The 22,546-nt window shown below is 41.2% G+C and overlaps 1 protein-coding gene across 3 annotated transcripts in view; it reads right to left on the bottom strand.

Annotated features, from left to right (window-relative positions):
* sh3pxd2aa (SH3 and PX domains 2Aa) overlaps window positions 1-22,546 on the bottom strand; it is a 205,289-nt gene that overhangs the window by 160,801 nt on the left and 21,942 nt on the right. For all 3 annotated transcript variants that reach the window (XM_074684204.1, XM_074684189.1, XM_074684197.1), the window contains exon 2: window positions 12,736-12,816. In XM_074684204.1, the coding sequence (XP_074540305.1) occupies window positions 12,736-12,816 (81 nt within the window). The remainder of the gene's footprint in view (window positions 1-12,735; window positions 12,817-22,546) is intronic.

Raw genomic sequence — 22,546 nt, 5'->3', positions numbered from 1 at the left:
GATGTTTTTAGCTGTTTACAGGCAGCCTGTATTTTAAGGTAAATGAGGATTATAAATGGTGCTTATAGTCCAATTGTGACACCTTAACTTCTTTTTGGAAATGCAGAGACACTGCACTGATTTATTTTCATGTTTCGGGTAGCCTCAAAGAAGCCTTGTCATTGCATTGTTCCATTTGTGAATGTGTTGTTCCCTGCTGTTAGATTTTTTTTTTTTGTTATTAAGGAATATGATTTGCATTTCCTCTTTCATAAGAAAGATAGCATTTTCATAAAAAAGAACCTATTGATTCAGAGAGGAAATTCAGCTTCTCGGAAAAGTGCCGCTTATCAATCAATCGATCGTCGATCGAGAAGATGAAACAATTATCAATTGATGAATTAATCAATAATTTGCATCCCTAACTAAAATCCCAAATAAGGAGCACTAAATTGTGTGTAAACTAAAAAACTGCACATATAATCGTGGGCGTGTAGATCTACTATTGTTGTGTGCACAATCGATGATGTGTAAAACTGTGGAGAGTTTGGGAGAGCAGAGTGGCTGTAAATGACAAAAGAAGTTTGAAGCTGTGGAGCTGGAGGTTCTGTTGGAGGCATCTCCTATTTATTTTGGGCAATCTGATGATTTGAATACATTCTACAAATTCATAAAGCCAAACAGGCTAAATGGGGTGCATGTGCTATCAAGTTTGCTTAATATGCTTTTATACCCACAAACCTTCAGCAGATCAGGCCCTACATGATTTATTTCAGTGTCATAATTAATGCAGTGATGAAATATGGCGGCCCAATGAAAATTCACTTAGGCCACAGCTAGCCCTAAAGCTTAACTTTGATCATACTTTGCTAAATCGAATGTTTAATCAGACCTGCAACTGAACTGGTGTATAAATCCTGATGTAGAAGATGGCAAAAAAAAATTCATCCAGCTGCAGAAACTCTCTGAAAGTCGTCTCAGGGCGTCACTGTGCAAACTTTTCAAAGATAGACCCTTTAAAAGCAAAAGTTTAGACTGATGAGAAATATTCCTCCTGTTCTTTGGCGCGCCCCTCCATCTGTGAGGATAACAAATAACCGTGTGAATCCAGCCTGTGCTGCTGTTTCACATTCCTTTTTATCACATGTCTGCGATATCATCTGTCCTTCAGTCATTCAACAGTGTAAGCGGCTGTGAGCGCAACAACATCCGAGTGTACAGAGTACACAACCCACCCTCTCTGAGGTAGATACACAGAAGGGGAGTAAAATAAATACTAAGTGATTTATCAAATGAGAAACGCAGGTAGAGGAGGCTTAGTTAGCAATGTAATAACGAGGAAAATAAAGAACCCTGAGCACAGCCTCTGTTCAAGGCTCTGTGTGAAGCAGAGCTGCCACTGAACTACAAAGCGCTCTGAGTTCTCATCCACTCTCCTTACCATCCCATTCAGGTGGAGGAGACCTTGAGCTCCACAGAAACAGAGAGGCCAGCCAGCTGAGCGCGGAGACGAGGGAAAGAACACAAGACCAAGAGCTGGAGGAGTCTGTCTGCAGCTTCTTACATCTCCAGATAACAGGAGACGGGGATAACAGAAGGGCAAACAAACACAACAACACAGGTAGCTCATCAGTTTGGTATGTGAAGGGTACATGACGTGGCATGTGAGGAGGAGTGTGGCAGTCTGAGAGCTGCAGCTAAATGATGGTGTATCTGACTAAATGTTTGATGCAGGTGTTGGTCGACCAGTGGAGCAGATTTTCATCCCAGTCCAACCCTGACAATAAGAGGAATAGTCAACATGCGTTTTTCAACCCTTGATGCTGATCTTTGAATAGCAGGTTGACCAATGGCTGATATGTCATGCCGATGTTTTGCTGTTGTTATTTTCATGTAGTTTCAAATCTGATGAAATACATAGTTTAATTCAATTACTGGGCTGAAATGAACTTTTTTTTTTTAGCTGAAGGCTGTTAGCTCAGCAAAACATTGCTGCAGGAAACTTCTAGATTTCCTCTTCAAACCTCTTCATATTCATTTCTTGTAAAAATCTCTGAATCTTCCTGTAAACTGATCAAAATGCTTAGTTCCATAAAAAGAAATAACAGCATGAGATAGTCACGAAATCTTCATTACACTTGCTGAAGCTATGAGGTCATTGCACGTTTGGAAGGACGGGCCTCAAACACCAAGGTAGGCCCAAAGCTCCTACAATCCCCCAAAACGCTGGCTGATCAGAGGAAAAGGAGACTTATAGAGAAAGCAGCTAAATCAAAGTGTTGGGATAAGAGTTTCCTAAAACACCAGAGTGAAGATCAGTGGCCCCTGTCCCCTGCCACTTCCACCAGCTCCTCTGGGGGGATACCAAGGCTTTCTCAGGCTAGCTGACAGATATAACTTCTCCAAAGAGTCCTGGTCTAACCTGGGTCTCCTTTCCAGATGAAAATGCCTGAAACTAGAGCCCGACCGATATGGGATTTTTGGGGCCGATGCCGATACTGAGGGCAAAAAAAAGCCGATATCCAATATATCGACCGATATCCAATATATCGACCGATATCCGATATATTGGCAGATATATTTAATAAATTCATTGATATACACAGGATAAATACTGTTTAGGATATATACAGTATATAATCACAAATTAATATAATTCCCATATGATTCAAGACAGAGACAGAACACTATTAAATTAAAACAAGGAACTTAAGTTATAAAACTGTCAACATAAGAACTGTAGTGTAAACCAATGATAAATAAGAACAAGCTGTAAACACAATAATACATAAAGAAGTCAAACTGTAAACACTTTAAATAAGTAAGTCAAACTTTAAACACAGTATGTAGAAAAAAAATTAAAACTGTAAACACACCATGAGCAACTTCCATGACATTAAAACGGCGTATTATAGTCTTACATTAGATAATGGTGGACGTGTGAATTAACAGTAGCATTTATCTCTGTTAAATTCTCAAAAAAGAAACTAACACAACGTTAAAACGTTATAGTCTTGCATTACATAATGGTGGACGGATGGGCCAGGCACTCGGGCAGTGTGCAGCCCAACACACAGACACACAGGAGCAGGAGCGACAGAATCTCCACTGAGCAAAAATTTTTGTAATCGGCTACATTTTGGCCAATGTCGATTAATCGGTGACAGGCTATGATCGGCCGTCGGGCTCTACCTGAAACACCTTCAAAGGGAAACATCTGTTGGCACCTCACAAGGTGCCTGAACCACCTCATCGGGCTCCTCTGGATGCAGAGGAGCGACAGCTACTTGGAGCCTCTTCAGGATGTCAGAGCCCTGAACCCTTTCTCTAAGACTGAGCCCAGACGTCCTGAGTACAAAGCTCATTTCATCTGCTTGTAATCATGATCTTGTTCCTTAAGTCAATACTAAATGCACCAATATGACAATTTTAGCTTATACCGATATCTGATTTTAATATTGCTGGTATGGCGGATAACAGATAATGACCGACATCAGTATTGGTAAAAAAAAAATCTGAGGTGACGTGTAGAGGTAGTTCAGAGGGAAAGAGTGGGGCAATCATGAGAAAAGACAACCATGGAGAGGATTAAAGGATGGAGTGCCTGAGATGAAGGCGATCAAAATAAAATAATTTTTGTCTGTTTTTTGGATCAAAAACAGGAAGAGAATTAAGTCCACTCTTCTTAGGTAGTTTTGGTGTTTACATAGTCATAGAAAACAATATTACTTGGATCTTGAAAGAATGTTCAAGAAGCTCTGAAAATGTCTGGCAGCCAATGAGCAAATATCAGCCCACTTTTACACATTAGCTGATGCCGATATGTAAAAAAAAAAGATCAACATTGGCAGATACCGATATTTCGTGCATCCCTTTTCAATACTCAGAGCTTTTGGCCATGAGTGAAGGTTGGAACGTAGATTGACGGGTAAACTGAGAGTCTTGCCTGCTGGTTTAGCTCTCTTTTCGCCAAAAAGACTAGTCCATCTGTGAATCTTTTGTTTAATTTACCTCTCACGTACAAACAAGACCCTAAGATATTTCATCTCCTCCACTTGGGGCGAAGACTTTTCTCTGACCCAAAGTGGTCAGTCCATCCTCCACCAGCTGAAAAACCATGGCCTCAGACTTAGAGGAGCTGATCTCCATCCCAGCTGCAGGTCGGTGTTCGATGAGGATGATGTGTTTGTTATGTTGATGAAAACTATGTGTGAAAGATAGCCCACCTGGGGCCACCCAGGCACAGGAGAAAGAAGTGGATGTAAAACTGTTCTGGCACGTCAGGGATCTTTCTGCAGCCACATCAGCTCCTTCTACTCAAAGTCCATAAAAAGAAAATCAAAACAGGGTAGAGGTTTTAGATTTTGAGGCTGCCTTCCAGCTCTCTCTAGGTGCTTTGCAGTTGTTTATTTTGCTTTATAGAGAAACTAGTCTGAGTATTGCATTTGGTGTGGGAAGTTTTTTCCTAAACTGTTTCACTTCTCTGTCTTTTTTTTTTCTTTTGACTTTTCAAACACCTTCCATAAAGTTTTCAATTTCCTCCACCAGCTGTTTGACTTTTAGGCTTCGAGTTTACCCTGTCGACTCTCAAACCTTGTCTATCTTTCTCTCAGTGACATACTTCTTGGTGGCGGGGGACAGACAGGCAGTCTGTTTGATTCCCTGAATGTGTCCCAGTCACCTCGCAGTCACACTGCTCAGATTCTTGAAGCATGGAAACATCCCACAAATGACTGAACAGTGCTCATTCATCCTAAATTTAGCCCACTCTCCTGATCCCTCTACCATGGCTGTGGGAAACACTGCATACCCCCCACCCCCACTCCACCCCTCTCTGCTCCAACTCCAGAGAGGACCCAGCCTGAGCCGTCCTGTCAAACGCTCGATTGTAACTCACAAAGAACAGGTCCTGTGTTCAGCGTGTAGGTGTCCTTCCTCTGCCTCCTCATCAGGGGCTAAAAAGTGTGTTTCCTGCTCCCCCCTGTCTCACACTCACCCATAAATAAAATAAAACAAGCCCTTATCCTCGACCTGAAACAATGGGCTACCTCATTCAGCTGAGTTACAGTGCATTCACAGAGCACCTCAAGGACAAAAACGCTGCTGGCTATTCAGCAATTCATCCTGGAGGATGGCATACCGATAATGCCTCGTGGTTCAGACATATGTTTCCATCAACCCGCCCACTTAGAGGTTAGAGATTCCCAATTCAGTGACCTTTCTTTTAAGCACTCTGACCACAGCTACTGTATAATTTTCTGTGCTGAACATAACACGCTGTTTGTCCAAAGCCTAAAGCTAGCATCCATTTAAAAAATGTTAAGAGAACAAGACGCTGACCTTGAGCCTCAGCAAAACAGACTAATGTCATACACTGGCTCTTCAAAGGGACACTTGACTGGAGAAGTGTAACATTAAAAGCTGAATATTCAGATGCTGCGGGGAGGCTCATGAAGGGCAGACTTGGAAAAAGAAAAGAGAGGTTTGTTTGGTCTGCGCGGGCAGAATACAAACCAAAGGCGCTTGTAAAAACTGTGAGTCAGAGCGCGTCCTTCTCTCAGATGGTGAGCCATGCCACAGCTTTATATATATATACAAAACTTTGCTCTTGGCTCATGGAAACTAAGGCACAGATCACCTGCTCCTTATATTCCATGCATGAACTTAAAATCCACAATATCTCTTTATTTCTTATCCCTCTCTACTGCATCACCAATGTCGTCAGCATCAGCAGCATGAATCTTAATCACCAACGCCACTGGTATCACTGTCATCCTCATTACCATAATCCCTTTCATATCTTTCATCACTGTCCTCCTCTGCCTCATTATCACCACAATCACCATCATCACCATCATCATCATCCCACTCTGACTCCTCAGTGTCTTTTCTCCTCAGGCCCCCTCCAGATGACCAGCCCCCCTCCCTGTCCCGGTTTCCTCTCTTCTGACGAGAGTAACTTAGGCGGCCTACTTCTGACAGGAAGACAAACTGTTTGACTCATTCAGTCACTCTGTAACAAAACCACAGCTATGCAGCAGAGCAGCCAGGACGGGCCAGTCACATCCTGATGTGGAAGATGAGGAGTTCGTCAGTGGATGAACAGAGAGGAGCAGGTAGGGCGGAGGAATGGAAAGCAGAGAGGGGTGTGAAGATGGGTAATAGGAAATGTATGCAGTGCAGTGTGAGTGTTGGGTGACACATATATGTGGTGTAAGGGAGGGTGTGTGTGAACAAGTCTCAACCTGTATGGACTCGTTCACGTCTGTAGGTGAGGTATGAGAAAGATCAGTCTGCTGAATGTAAACAGTTCAAAAACTCAGTCAGGATAATCCAGACCTAAGCAAACAGACACAGGGACAGCTCCTTTTCCGTCTCTTGATCACAACGTTTGAAACACAGCTCCTGCAAGCGTCTGCCAAAGTGTCCTTGAGCAAAACTGAACCCCAACTTTCCCCCCCAACGGTGGTTTCTGGATGAATATGAATGTATTATCTAACACTGATGGTTTCCTACAATAGTAGTCTACTACCATCAGCGTACGAATGTGGTGTGGATGGATGAACAACCAGAAAAGCACTCTATAAGATTTTTTTTTTTTTACCAATATATTGCCTCAGGACTAGGGATGGGTACCAAATTAGGGACTTTTATAGGTAACAACCGAATTCAGTCAAAAGTACTGATTACTGATTCATATAAAATTGAAAGGTACCATGATTAGGTACCTAAACCCATCCTTGTGACTGTGAGGAAGTGGAAGAGTTGGTGGTTTTCCATGCTGGACATGAACACAGCATTGCAAGGTTATATGTTGAAGAATAAAAATGTTACATTTAAAAAAAAAAAGATTTTTATGATGAAACATATTTGTATTTATTACCACATAAACACAAAAAAGTATCAAATATTGGTACCATTGAGTACTGATACCAATTGTCAGGTACCGGGCATTGGTACCATATCGTTTGAAATGTGAAAGGTACCCATCCCTACTTAGGACTTACACATCATACTGGTCATGTGATGTGTCTCAGCTGGTTAATGATAACAGCCATACTGCTTCATAATGCTCTATTACCTGTATGTAAATGGGCACAGATGGTAATATCACAGGAAGGTTTGGCTAATTTGATGTTAAATGTAGGCTGTGTGACGCTAACTCCAATTGAGCCATGTGTTATACGCACAGGCCTGTGGACATTAACCTGAATGTCCACATGCTTACAGGGACATGAAGTGTTAAGCATTAAGGATTTTTCAAAGTTTATGTACTGCAATGTACTGAAGGGCTAGTGTTAATATCTTGCTCTTTTGACACAGGTACAGTCTGATTTGTCAGTGTCTATTTGAAAAAATAAACACAACAACAGTATTCTGACCTGAAACACATTAATTCAAACTGCATCGTATCCACAGTTTTCTGCAGGGCTGTAAGTGAGTCATCTTTTTAATACACTTACATGAAAAAAACAAACTATAAGAAACAGAAAGTCTTTATGAAAAAAAAAATTAACATGCATTTCAATTTGGGCTTTGACCCATCTGATCAACATGATATTTTCTCGTGCTTATTGACATTTGTTGGGCTGCAAGTAAGCATTCTTATATAATCTAATAAATCCTTCCCTTACAAAAACTAGCTTGAATTCAGAGTCTTTAAACACCAAAACTAACTCTTCCCTTAAAACTTGAAGTCTGGTTAAACAGTTAGTTGTATTCTTTCTTGGTCAGACTGTTTAAGAGTTGAATCAAAAGCCTTTCAAAGCACCCTTCAGCCTTAACAGCTTCTGCTTCAAAACTAGTGTATATGAATAGAACGATGGAAAAAGAAGGTTTCCCTCCCTGCCCTAAAGAAACGTTTGGCCTGAGATCTTAAAAAAACGGATAACACCCAGCAGGGCAATTTTAGCAACAATCTGCATCAATATATTCAGTCCATTAGCTGTGGAGGGCGACAGAATACTACAATGGCTCATATTATTTTTACTCGTAACTCTTTTTACTCATGCTGGCTTCACTTCAGTGGAAGCACAGGAGAACTGAAGAACATGTGCATTCATAGTCATCATCGTCCAGGAGCTGTTGGCAGAGGAAAGTCTGAGTTAAGCCTTTAAAGAGTGATACTACAGAGGGAAATACACATTGAGTGGTCAGTCCTACAACCAAACATCAAACAACGCAACAACATGAAAGCTTGCATTTTCAATGCCCATGCATCCTACTCAAATCACAAGGAGCTGGTTTTCAGGGCAAAACCCAAACCAAGCCAGTCCCTGTAACTTCTGCGCCACCTGTCCAGACACCGCTTAATACATTTCCACACCAGAAACCTGGATAAGTGGAGTTTACTTGAAAAATGCTTGTAAAAGTTACCTTAAAAAATTAACCTTAAGTTAATTTTACTCAACATCTAGTTGTCTGCGCCCCACAGCACTGACTTGTGGTCTGTGCTCCATGGCACAGACTAATGGTCTGTGCTCCATGCCACTGGCTGGTGGTCTGTGCTCAACGGCATGGGGTCTTGTACCCCTTGACTTTTTCAGTGTGTGCGTTATGGTTAATATATTAATAGAATAAATTTTTGACTGGACTATCATGCTATTTAGGCCAATTTTGAAAATGTAAAAAAAAAAGATATATTTATTTATTTATTTTTGATACGGACAGCAAGTCTACACCACGTAGAGCACTGACAGCTGATCATAGCCACAAGGGGCACAGACAGCTGGTCCGTGCTGTGATGCACAAATAGTCCGTGTCATGTGGAGCACAGACAACCTATGCCACTGATGCACTTCTAGAAGTACGGCAGGGTCTCATATCGACTGCGTCCCCTCCTCAGTCATGGTTACAAAACACAGTCACACAAACTAATGATTTAAAGTTGTGCTTACTTAAACAATAACAAAAGTTAAATCCACTCAAAAATCATCAATTTAAACACTGAAGACTCAGACATGTGAGGGAATTGAATTTACGAACAAATTTTAAGTTTTCATATCTTAATCCAATGGAGTAATTTGAACTTAAGGGTTTTCAGTGCAGGGAAAGAGCACATGTTCTGGTTATTGCCATGAAACACACTTGAAATTCCTAGTGGTCCAAGCCAAAGCTTTGGTAAAGCACTCTCTAAGATTGTCAGAGAGGCTGTTCGTGTTCCTCTCTGCGTAGGGTTAGCAGGGCTGCTGGGAGCAGCAGGGTCTCTGCAGCAGATAAATGTTTGGACAGGAGAGGCTCCAGGTTGCTCCGAAAACAATGAGATCAAACAGAACCATCAAAGGCATCTGTCCAGATCAAAGGCTGGCAGAGAGAGCGGTGCTTCGATCCATACACCGGCAGAGATGAAGGATAACTCCGTATTAGAAAGCAGCTACGTCGGGATGGCTGGAGGTGGTTCTACTCTTAAGCGTGGCAGTGCAAATGGAAACATCAAAGAGCCGGCTGAAATAAGATGTGAGCGCTGAAGTGCTAGTGCTGATGTATTGCAATGTGTTTTAAAATGGACAGTAGTTTAATCCCTGAAATATGAAGCAATAAATTTTCACTAAGAACTCACTCAACATCTGCAAACTTTGCCAGACCCCGCTCATGTTAGAACTACTTCTTTAACAACTCAATAAAGCTCGGCCCAAGTTAGCTGACCTTTGCCCCACACCATCTGCAAAAACTAACAAAATCAATCTTCCTGCTGCTGACTGGGAGTGCTTTTGTGCCAAGCCATCCATGAACCATTAAGGTTCATTAGTTTCCTCCCAGGCAATCTGAGGACCAAGCTTGTGTTTGTAAGGAGCAGAATAACAGGAGGAAGCCATGCATCCATCCTCTTACCCCAGACTCAGATTTTCCAGAGTGGAGAAACATCCAAGCTCTTTTTTCGTTTATTATTCCACCTCTGTCTTTTATGCCACATTGGCTGCAATCAGAAGCAGGGGGTCCATGTTGCGCCTCTCCTTACCCACTGGTTATCAATGGAAGCTTTCAGAGAGGACCTTTCCTCCACTGATTGAAACATCATTTCCTGCAGGACCAGCACACTGCTGCTATTGAGACGTGCAGCCTGTAACGCTCTGACCGCGGCCCCTTCATATTTATTACTGACCCTGAGACCTCTGCTCCAATATACATAAGGTATCAGCTTGCAGTGAGTTGAGGGTGCAAGAGGCACAAACACACACAAACATTCACTCGATATGGAATCTCAGAGACACAAGGCCGGGTTTTCTCTGCAACTCACGCCCCAGTCCAAAATAAACAGAGTCCTGAAGCAAGACCTTGACACTCAAACATGGGATTTTAGCATCAGAGCCAAGTCAAAGAAGTCAAGAGAGGCAGATCTGTTTGTCAGCTGATGGCTTAGTTAAAGCGGTCTTATCACAGCTATTTTAGGTATCAGTGGATGTATTTACAGGATCTGTATCATCATCACTTTTACCTGGGAGAAACCAATTCTTGGGATCAGACATTGCGCTAGATATTTTACTTGTCCATCATTTTGACGTACACGTTTGTAAAGATTCCATCAAAATGAATATTGATCCCTCAATTAAAAAAAAGATGATGAGACCTATTCATATGAACTATATATTTTAGCATGTAATCACAAAAGCAACTCAAATACAACTTGTAACATTAACTATGTAGGGCAACTATATAGCTTATTGGGCAGAAAGAGGAAATATTGAAAAAGAAAACAGAGAAATAATCGAAAATAAAACATTTCCTGAAAATTTCAACAAGATCTGTTCGTTACTGTCTGTTTCTTCTGGAGTGCGTGGACTTCAAGTGGATGCTTGTTTTGGCGTATTCAAGGTCATGAACCGAGAGAGCGGCAGAGGAAATCAGCATCAGGATACGTGTCTTTGCCTAAGACGGCCGACTTTACGTGCCTGTTTTGATTCTATGGAGGCTAAAGCCTCGTTCTGCTGCAACATTACAGACTGGAATGACCACTGCTGCTTCAGTAAGCATTTTAAATAGGGATAGACCGATTATCGGCCGGGCAGATACTTAGCATTTTGGGGAATATTGGTATGGGCCTTTTTTTTTTTAATCCAACGGCCGATATGAAACCCATTCAGCACTGTGTTGTTTTGGCCCTGATGCTTCTCTGCACAGAATTTCTCCCTGTCTACACTTTAGAGGCCCTAGATGGTCATTTAAAATCAGTCATATAAAACCAAACAGAAAATTAATCCAACTGCATTTCGTGCCTGTAAAAGGCAGCACAAACTCAATTCTGTCCAGTTTTATTGCAGTTACATAGAAACTTTGAAAACTTTATTTACCGTATAAAACTTCAGCTATTTATCTTTTAAGTTTTCATTTGACTTTGTAAGACATGCCACTAAGCCTGGGAGCTGTTTGATAAACATGCTTGAAGGCATTAAATGCAGTGAGGTGTTGGAGTTTGTACTGTTCAAAAAAATTTACACCAATATTTTCACTTTACAACTTAATATCGGCTTCAAATATCGGTTATCGGCCTCCTTGCCTACTTATAAGTGTCGGTCCCAAAAAATCCATTTTGGTCTATCACTAGTTTTATTTATTATTATTTATTATTGTATTATTTTTAACATTTCAGTGAAATGTTTTCAGTCAGCACGACTCTTGGAAAGACAGGTTTCAGGATCCTGCCAGAACCCGCTTCACTGGGAGGAAATCCTGGAGCATGTGGTCCAGTTGTACGAGAGAGGCCGCGTCAGAGTCGCAGACGCACTTCAACGCATTAACTCCATAGATCTTAAGCGCTCCGTCAGCAACAACCCACGACAACAACATGACAACACAACACCTACTTAATTATGCAGGATCGCCACCAACTGGACAGGGGGTTGACTGTAGGTGCTGTATGTGGTTAATGAATGGTTGTGTAACAATGAAAGGATGGACTGGATCGCTCTAAGGATTTCTAATCCATCATAATGACGGTCAACCTTTAGATTTTTCTGTTGTTGCTCAAAAAATTCTGTCAAAGACTGAGAATAATCGGTTAACGTAACCTCTTCTTCGGATACATTAGAAGTGATGACAACAAGTACGTTACCACTGTACCTAGAGTGCTAAGAGGCTGTGTACATTACACATATTCATTACAAGTTAAAACTGTTTATTTGATTGTGCAAAGATAACATACCAAGTCTTAAATCTGAGACATGTTCTTGTGTGGCGAAAAATGCAAACCTCATTTCAATCCAACGTTACCTTTTAAGCAAGGACAGGGTTATATTAACCATCTGAGACATCGCTCTTGTCTTCATCTACATTTAAGTAATCAACCAGGCTGAGCAAGCTGCACATAGAAATATAACAGTGACCTGCTACAAAGCACTGTACATTAAAATCACTTCCCTTTGGATTTCTTGCTCGTACTATAAAGTAAGCCCGTCAGCTCCCAGACGTTTTGAGGAGAGGGGCGAGATGAGTTGTGACACAAAGAAAACAGACAGAAAGGGATGCATAGACTGCTGCATCTCTACAAGGCTGAAAGATAGAAACCATGCCTCCCCTGCTCCCCAACCAATTACTAACACACACATTGATTCATGAAGCAACGAGGTGTGGAGAACACAGGCGCGGACGCAGCAGCAGCAGTGAATAGTTTTAGGCTTACGCATTAATCTATACAAAACAGTGCAGCAAGTTCACAGGGCTGACATGCTCGAATACATCATCAGCAGAGTAAATAAGGATTTCCACACAAACACAGCCCGCACCGAGCACACAGGACAGAGACGAACGATGGGAGCTTACCTGTAGGTCAAAGAATTTGCTGTATCTTCTGTAGATGATGTGGGACGTGTTGTCAGAGTAGGTGACATTGATGAGATATACCTACGAAGAGAAGAAAGGAGAGTTAAAACTCACCTACTGGGTAGTTCTTATTCAAGCAGCAGTTTTTCAACATGAATCATGAACCAGAAGCCAAAGAAAACACAAGCAAAACACAAACAAAGTTAGGCCCGAGTGTTAAATGCAGAAGAAGGGCTGACACATCTGATCAAAAAAGTTCATCATGTTTTAGTTCAATCTTCTGTTATCCATTACCTTTTCTGTTCAAAATCCAAAAAACAAAGTTATCACACCTCTGCCTCACGTGTCGCAATAAGCTACATTTTCTTAAAAACAATGAAACTTAGGGATGCACTGTTCAAGTCCTGATTTCAGGTATCAATAAAGACCCGCTAAAGACTCAAAAAGTGAGATCAAAGATCAATGTAATTGGAAGATTAGGTCCAAAGGACAGATCTATAAAACTCATTATAAGTCTCACCCTTTTATTAAAGAATAAAGAATCTAAGTTCATACTGGGATTTAAAATCAGTATCGTCTGATACCAAAGCCCAGGTATCAAGGCAAAAAATGTTAGGCTGGTGCATCTCTGAACAAAACAGACTCTTATTTATTACCATTAGTTAGCTTACAAAAGGTGAATACACTGAGCCATTTAATGTGTCCCATCACAGTCTCCATGACATAATCTGGGTTGCAGTGTTTCCATACAAGTGTATATAACATAAAAAATGCACATCTCAGCTTCGTTTGTAGAGTTCCTCTATCTGCTACTACAACAGAAAACATCCTTCTTTGCAAATCTCTACTCCAGCCAGAAACACAAAAAATAATCTAATCTGAAAAATACAAAAAGTCTCCAGGGCTGTTAAGCATGTCCAGCCATTAGTGATGATGTTTGCAAAATGTTTGTGGTGAAAGAAAAAATGATAAGTGGCATGCATGAGCCAGGTTAACAACATCCATTGAATTTAATGGTGGTAGACTAGGGGTAAGTATTGGGAAGGACCTCTTGATATGATACGCATCACAATACCTGGGTCATGCTACAACAGTATAATGATGTATCAATAAGGGGTGCACAGATCACAATTTTCTAGCTGATCATGGATCTTTAAAAAGCCTGACCTGCCGATACCGATTTTTATTTCTATTTTTTTATAACTGACAGCATATACTTTCAATGTTCTAATCTTATTTTCTTAAAAATTATTGAACAATACCTGTGACACAATAAAATCTTTATGTTTTAACTCAAACAACCAATAAAGTGTCCTGACTTTTCAGTCTCAGAGCAAAAAGCAACAATAGCTGGCTGTCAGACCTTCCTGGAGGTATATAAGATCAGTTTCATATGTAAGGATGGGCCAATCACCGATCACCCAAAATTAAGGAGATCAGCACCGATCGATCAGCCGACCAATCGATCGGTGCATGTCTAGTATCAATATCCCACTATTGTGATATATTGCAATATTCTACTCAGTTAACTCAGAAAAAATAGAGATAATATATTTGTAAATCAAAATATTGTGAAAATTTAAAAGGACCAAGAAAAACATTGATGTCTACGGCATACTGACTTGGGTAGTAGCTCTTCAGTGCCGTTTACAGCTGTGAAGTCGTAATTTACTTCCAGCTTGGCAAAAAATATGAATTATTATTTTTTACAAAAATATCAATATTAAGAGTTGAAATATCAATATTGTATTGGAGGTATCAGAGGTATCACGATATATTGCTGTATCGATATTTTTTCACACCTCTACTGTATGATCACCATTACAGGCCCAAACAGCAGGTTTACCTCACCTGTTAGACTGTTTCAAAGATGGTGGACATCATGCCAATGAAAAAAGACAAAGTATGTAAAGAAAACAGATATTTCAGGATCGAACAAAACCTTTGGAAAAGTATGGTGACGTTGAGTTGTACAACAAATTTAGAGACATGAGACTTTTCATGTTTATACTTGTTGTATAGGGGTTTTTCCAGGAAGTCTGACATTCTGCACCTGCCTCACTTTTCTGGTGCAATTTGTTGTTCAGCCGTCTTTTGGCATTTGAGCATACAGCTAACTCTATGGCCAAATGGGCCGCTCCATAACGGTATGTTTTGAAACAACTAGATATCCATACCGACCCAGATTTATTTTTTAACTAACATCCACCTGCTAGACTTGACCAGCAGAGCTTAAAACAGAGAAACTTCAGAGTCAGTGCAAAAAATAGTTTAGTTTCTTTTTGTGCGTAGTTCGACCCAACACAGGCCCTAAAATTCATTATGAAGAAATAGCTAATCCTGTTTCTCACAGTCTCTTCATTGTTGCCAATCGTTTGTATGTCAGAAAAACAAAATCCAATAAATACACTTGAGTGTAATGACTGACAACAAGTGACCTCTGATACCAATGAAGATACATTCACTTGCTGGAGAAATAAAGTGTGATCGGTTGATTGGATTGGTGATAGTTCATGTGGTGGACTCTGGTCTGTACTGTTCAACCAACCCATAACATGCTGCAACAACATCAACATTCAATAACACACACTCATACATCTGCAAGGGATTGATGCTCTGAGGTGGGGGGTGACATCATTCCTCTTTGTCAGCACACTGACCCACTGGCCTTTACCCTTGGTAGAAGCAATGCTGCAGCTCTGAGAGGCCTGATAAGATTGCGCCAGAGTCCATTTATATGTCAAGAGGAGGTAAGTGATGCTGCCGCCACCTCTAATCTAATGAAATATAGAGAACCCTGGTAACAGATCCAGAGGCCGGGAATTTTTCATTAGAGACGTTAAGAGCAGGTGGGATGTCTCAACTGCTGATTTAGAGAAGCTCAGAAGTGAGCAGTGGATGTGAAAACCCTCAGGTGGATGAGCTGTTGCATAACGTTACGCACAGGCTTTTGAAGGGCAAATTACGCCAAGTCACCCTTTATTTGGTACACCTCCAGACTGTTTAATAATCAAATACAAGTTCTCAGAGCTGATAATGTTCCAATACACTGGCAACCTCATTGATATGACAATTATTAAAACCACTTTTAATTTAATGTGATGACTACAACAAGAGTTGCTCTGTCCATGCTGCTGACAAACAGCATGTGTGAGTCTTTCATTGTTACTTATCAGAAATAAATGACCCTGTTAAAGGGATAGTTCAGTTTTTTTGAAGTGGGGTTGTATGAGCTCTATGTGACCACTAAGGACATTAGATACAGTAGAAAGTTGTCTCCTCTCCCTCAGTAAGACACAAACTTTAATCGATTGTGACGAGGAAATAGACGCTAACAGGGAGAGACCGTACCAAATTCAAAGGCTATTTTCTCTGCCTACAAGAACTCAAATCAAAAAGTAATACCACAGTTTAAGAGAACGCTACATAAAACATTTTTAAGTGCATTAAGTCTACGGAAATATAAACATTTATCCAGACCTAACTAACTGGTCATGTGTCTTTCCGCGCAGCGCTAGTGCGCTCCGTCCCCCCTCCTCCTTTCAGCTGTAGGGAATGTAAACAAGCTATGCTTCGGGCACTGGTTTTAGCCTCGTGTAAGTTTGATCAAGTATCGTAATTCTTTTGTTTGTACTCTAAGGATTGTGAGGCAGCGTAGGAAATTCAAAATGAGTGACTATGACAGCGACGATGAAGTTTCATTCACTTCGGAACCAAAAGGATACCTGTATGAACCGGAGCACACAGAAGAGGAGCTGCTACAGATGGTGACTGAAAGGAATACAGAGGAAACATCCACGGACACTGGACATCAAGATAGAGTCGGGAATACTCAGTGGTGTAAATGTCTGAGCTGTGACTCAATCCCCACGGATGCTGAGTGTTACTGCTGTCACGAGTGGAACTTGGTTACAGACACTCTTCAGAATTTGTCTGAGTTAGAGGACAGTGCTGGCTCTCAAGCCGTCTGTATAACTCATCACACAGATTTCACTGCTCTTCTGAATTCTGGAGTGTCCTGTAACAGCAACAACAACAACAACAACAGTCGTGGCAGCAGTAACACTCAGAATCTCGATGTCTAGTGTCCGTGGATGTCTCCTCTGTATTCCTTTCAGTCAACATCTGTAGCAGCTCCTCTTCTGTGTACTCCGGTTCATACAGGTATCCTTTTGGTTCCAAAGTGAATGAAACTTCATCGTCGCTGTCATAGTCACTCATTTTGAATTTCCTACGCTGCCTCACAATCCTTAGAGTACAAACAAAAGAATTACGATACTTGATCAAACGTACACGAGGCTACAACCAGCGCTGAAGCATAGCTTGTTTACATTCCCTACAGCTGAAAGGAGGAGGGGGGACGGAGCGCACTAGCTCTGCGCGGAAGAACACATGACCAGTTAGTTAGGTCTGGATAAATGTTTATATTTCCGTAGACTTAATGCACTTAAAAATGTTTTATGTAGCGTACTCTTAAACTGTGGTATTACTTTTTGATTTGAGTTCTTGTAGGCAGAGAAAATAGCCTTTGAATTTGGTACCGTCTGTCCCTGTTAGCGTCTATTTCCTCGTCACAATCGATTAAAGTTTGTGTCTTACTGAGGGAGAGGAGACAACTTTCTACTGTATCTAATGTCCTTAGTGGTCACATAGAGCTCATACAACCCCACTTCAAAAAAACTGAACTATCCCTTTAATAAATGAGGAACAGTGCAGATGTCAGAGAGTAAAATGCATTGTGTCCCAAAGTGCACAGCTTACATCAGAAGAACAATGGAAATTAGTGACTGACATGGGCTTAATCTCCACAATGTCTCACCTGTCTGTTCCTGATATAGAGTGATCAAGCCAATCTTCAACTGCTAACAGCTATAGGGCGCCAGACCTGTCAGTCACATGGGCTGATCCTCTGATTGGACAAACTTGTAATCTTAATATCTTCTTAACTCCTCAGTTGGAAAAAAAAATCCTGCTCTAGAAAGTGTGTAGCGAAATAAGCGTTTCAGACCCAAGCTGTTTTTTGACAAAGGCTGTAAATATTGTTTGTTTGTTTTTTATGCTGTAATGGTCAGTTTTCTGGCTTGGTGTGTATGTGGTTCCCAGTCTTTCTGCAGCCAGCCTCATGCAGACAATCAACGAACTGCATTGTACTCCATTATGTCACACTTGTTTCAGCTCATGTCTTTCTGACAAAGACATGAGCCAGTTAAGATGGAAGTGAGCAAATGGCTGTTAATGCTGGGACAATATGATTTTCTCTCAATTTGATTCTTTTTATGATGTTTGGCGAAATTGCCAAATTGATTTAAATTGCAATTTTTCAGTATTTCTGAATTTTGTGATTTTTATTTGATTTTTCAACATCATACAGTTGAAAAAGTTAAATAATGATGATGATATCTACAGACTTTATCAGGAGCCATATTTTCCCCAAAAACGTGCATCACATGTGAGTCAGATTTTAGGATTTATTCAGGGGATCTGACATTAAAACTGTTATCCAACCCAGTTTATAAACAAAGACTAATATAAAGGACTTAAATTTAGAAAAAAAAAAATTAACATACAACTTGAGATTTAAAATTGTTAGACAAAAAAAAACTGATACTAGGATACATTTTTTCTCCCACCCATAATGCCTATCAATAGTGGCCACTAACAGCTTAACACAAAGCACATTTGTTCCAAAACATCTGGTAAACCTAACAATATTTAAATGCTTTTTTTTAATAACAAACAAATATATGTATCTAGAACACAAAAGAAAACTGTGACTACAAATATAGATACTCCCTATGCTGTTGTGTTGCCAGATCATACATTTGGCATAGATTCAATGTTTGGCTCAAATAGCCATTATCAAGTGATACGCAAAAAAACACGGTGCAGCCAAGACATTCAAGTTAAGGGGTCCAGACACAGCTAAAATTGAAATCCACTTAACTTCGAGCCACCGTGAACACAGAAACGATTGACTTTGCCTCATGTATGGCATCAGATCAAAAAAAGGTTGCGAGTTTCCCTGGTGAGACATTTCTGCACCTCACTCCTGCTAGCTCAATCTTTGTGACTGATCTTCCACTGTCACTCAGTCTCTCTGTACCTGCCACGAGCCTCAAGAGCAGAGCGGGGATGAATGAGGTCGAGAGAAAGACCCTGAAGTTGACGCGCGAAGGGCAGCAGCTTTAAACAGAAAAGGTTCCACGACAAAGCCGGGGGTTAAAAGGCCTTGTTGCTGCTGGAGGGGGCTCAGCTGCTGCTGGCGAGGAGCCACTGCAGTGTGTTCGCTCCCATGCAAACACAGCTACTGGCATCCCCAGGCTGAGGCTGTCACACTACACTGACGAACTTGTTCTGAGCACAGTGGGGTGTCACCACAGCGATTAGCTTGGCATTTATTGCTATGGAAATGTGCTCCCCCGGGTCCTGCCGGGTTACAGAATCATAAAAGTAAAGAACGGCTCATGCAGCCACATTCAGCGATGTTACCAAGTGTCTTTGTGACTCCTGCAGCTTAACAAGGACTCGTGAGTACAGCATATCACTCTTTGTGCTGTTCATTAACATAGCAGCTCTCGACAAAAGTAGAGCACGCTTCAGAGAAGGGCACAAAGGGAAAAGTGGGTTAATGGGTGGCTGAGGTGTCCTTAAACTCAGAGGAGCTAAATCTGAGCTTTAAAGACTTAAATGTTGGAGTTACACCGGTACTTGACAGTCTTACTCATAATATCTGAAGCTATTAGTCACTTTCACCCTTACAGAGACCCTTGTTAATGTCAGGGAGAACAGAGAGGCTGCTCCAGAACACAGGCTTCAATTGTAAGGTAGGAATTTCTGAGTAGTGATGAGTGTGTTTTATCGTCCCACCAGAACGAGAACTTTGAGGCTGATACCAAATCATGGTGGAGTAAAATCTAATGTGATGTCATTTATGTTTCCTCCATCAAATCAGCTCAAGGCAAGACCAAAAGGAGACCTGTCTTTTTTCTTAGTGGTGGTGGGGTTGGATGAAATGTTGATATAAAGGGGTACTCCAATTCAACCCTTGTATCAGGTATCGACCAGTGTCCAATTCTAACTCAAAAACCTAGATTAGTTTTTGGTCGGGTAATCAAAGATTATGACCACTTAGCGAAGAAGATTGAAGCAAAGCAGTTAACGTTGTCAGATGTGTCCAAAAGTTTGGAAACTACCGGAGGCTCTTGGATCATTGTCCTGGGTAAGAAAAATGTTAAACACAGGACAATGATCCTGATTCCTGATTGGAATTCAGGGCCCATATGCAAGACAAGCCATTAGCAGGAGAAAACGGACTGTTTGTACTAACGGCAAAAGAAAAGGATAGTGATATGCATGAGCCAGGGTTACTGGCAAAAAGGGGCTAATTTAATTGAGGTATATGCCACTATTACAGGTGCTAACGGCAGGATTACAGCACCTGTTCAGCTGTTTAAAGGGCGGACATTGCGCGATAGGTTGCCGTTTGAGACGAACTCTGCAAAGACAGAGGACAATCCTTGAGAAAAGTGGCGATGTGTAGCCATACAGCAAATTTAGATTTAGAGGACATGACATTTTTCAGTTAACAGATGAGATAAAAGTGACAATCGAAGTCTCAAACCAGCTAGGCTCACTGCCGTCAGATACAAGCTTGATTCACTCTTTGCTTTTACATGTCTGGGTTCTTAAAGATGTGTGTGGTGAAATGTTGGAGTTCATAAACTGCTTTAAGAGTTAATCATCGAAGTACTGGTGCATTGTTGTGCTTGTTCCTCAAATCAGCTTTCATATTACTGATTTTATTAAAGAGGTTTTCTACTGTGCATACAGAAACACCACACACATTTACTCTCTTCAGGGTCACCAAACTTTCTCTTTCTCTTTGTTTATCTGACTGACTCACTGATAGCAGCTGTTTGTGTTTTCTTGTAAAAAAAATCTCCATTTCTTCCTCTATAAAATGTTTTTCTTGATCTTTTCCCAGTCACACCATTACCAGTTGCCAGTTCCAGTTTGTTCGATGGAGTTTTCCAGTGGGTCCCCCTTGATTATGACATAATCTGCACCGCGCCCCTATCATGATGTAATCAGCTAACTGGACAATTATTTGTAGTCGTACATGTGGCTAACGCTGCAGCCAAATGGGCCATTCCATAACAGAACGTTAGGACTAATGGTCCTGTTTCTTCAATGACTGGACATGCATACGGGCCCTGGTTCTCGCCATCCCATTATGAATTTGCTGAGATCTTCCTGAATTTGACAAGGGAGTGTGCAAACAGTGGAAGTGACATGTTTCGCCACAGATGTGTGGAGCTCCAACATTTTCCCATCGTAACTCATCTTTCAGTAGTTTTGAGGCGGGATTCTATGAGTTACATGTCATTAGTAATCGTACAAGCTACTGCTGGAAGAAACACACAGGGCCAAGTCTGCCAATTAATTTTGAAAGACACCTCTCTGAGAATTCCAGTACTTTTCTTTGCCACCTGTAAACCTGTTTGTATTGCACTGTTGGATATAACACGGATGTACTCCTCCACAATGCAGTGACTGGCTGTTAGGGTCTATGATGCATGTGCAACTGAATTATCATGATTTTGATATTATTGCACCTCAGTTTTGTGTAATGTCTAAATATCAGCTTAATTTAGTGGCAGACTCAGCCCTGTCAGCAGTCTCACTTCCCACTGACCTGTATCTATTGTTTCTTGTAGAAATGAAGTGAAAAACTTAAGCTGGGAGAATGAAGACAATGTGGAAGTGCTGGCTCCTGAAGAACAGAAAACCACAAACACATTAAGCCAAAATAACTATTTTTACAACCAAAGTAAACATGTTTACAGCCTGATACAAAAAAAAAAGATCCCAGACCGATGACCACTTACACAACCCCAAAAAGAAAACTCACTGACCACCCAACAACAACGGAACAACAGCCCAGATACCAAACTGATGTACTTATGACAACAACAACAAATCAGATAGGTTTCCAAGTCAATGTGTCAGCTCATTCTGGATCCACTCTGGTGCGGTCCAGCAGCGCCCCTGCTTCAGCAGGTTACTGCATTTATGCAACCATCCTATTTTTGCATTCACTGTAGGGCAGATGTTGTCCATAAACTACCCAAAAACACCCAGTGACTGTCAAAATACAACAAACCGTGTCTAAACCAGATCATGTTTAGCTTGACCACAACAACAAATGGGTATAATAAGCAGAGCCAGAACAGGAGTCAACAGGTTTGAGGTTTTACAGCTCAACGTGAACGAGGAGAAGCTCATCAATTGGGTGGGAACTCATCTGACTCCTGAGTCAGGCTGTCAAGTGTCCTCCAAGGGGCCGAACTGAACAAGCAGCCCATGTGAGTCCACATACACAGTCAATACACAACGGAGTGGAGCCGGACCAGAGACGTAACTGGTGTATTACCAGCGCATCACACATGACGATATTTTTCAAATGATTCTTCACACCTCTCCTTCCCCCTCATCTCTTAATCTCTCCTTACACCTCAACAGTATCATAAACACTGCAGCCAGTATTATGAATAGCAGTGCCTATGTAGGCAGGACTTCTCACTCATCATCCTTCAACTTAAAGATGCTATGAGGAGGATCTCTTTTAATTGGCCACCTTGTGGCTTGGAGTCTCCGCACACAGTCGTAAATGACTTTAAGTGAGCTGGGTTTTTGTTTTGGAATTGAATGGAGATCAGATCTGAAGAAATTTTCTTCGATCAAGACAACTTTTTACTGGATACAACGCACCAAGGTAAGGTATTTATCAGTACAGTTACGTAGTGCTAGG

Source organism: Halichoeres trimaculatus, unplaced genomic scaffold, assembly GCF_033239565.1.
Source record: "Halichoeres trimaculatus isolate MK-OKI-2021-1 unplaced genomic scaffold, fHalTri1.1 fHalTri1_scaffold_2, whole genome shotgun sequence".
NCBI lineage: Eukaryota > Metazoa > Chordata > Actinopteri > Labriformes > Labridae > Halichoeres > Halichoeres trimaculatus.
This window is presented reverse-complemented; position numbering and strand designations above follow the sequence as displayed.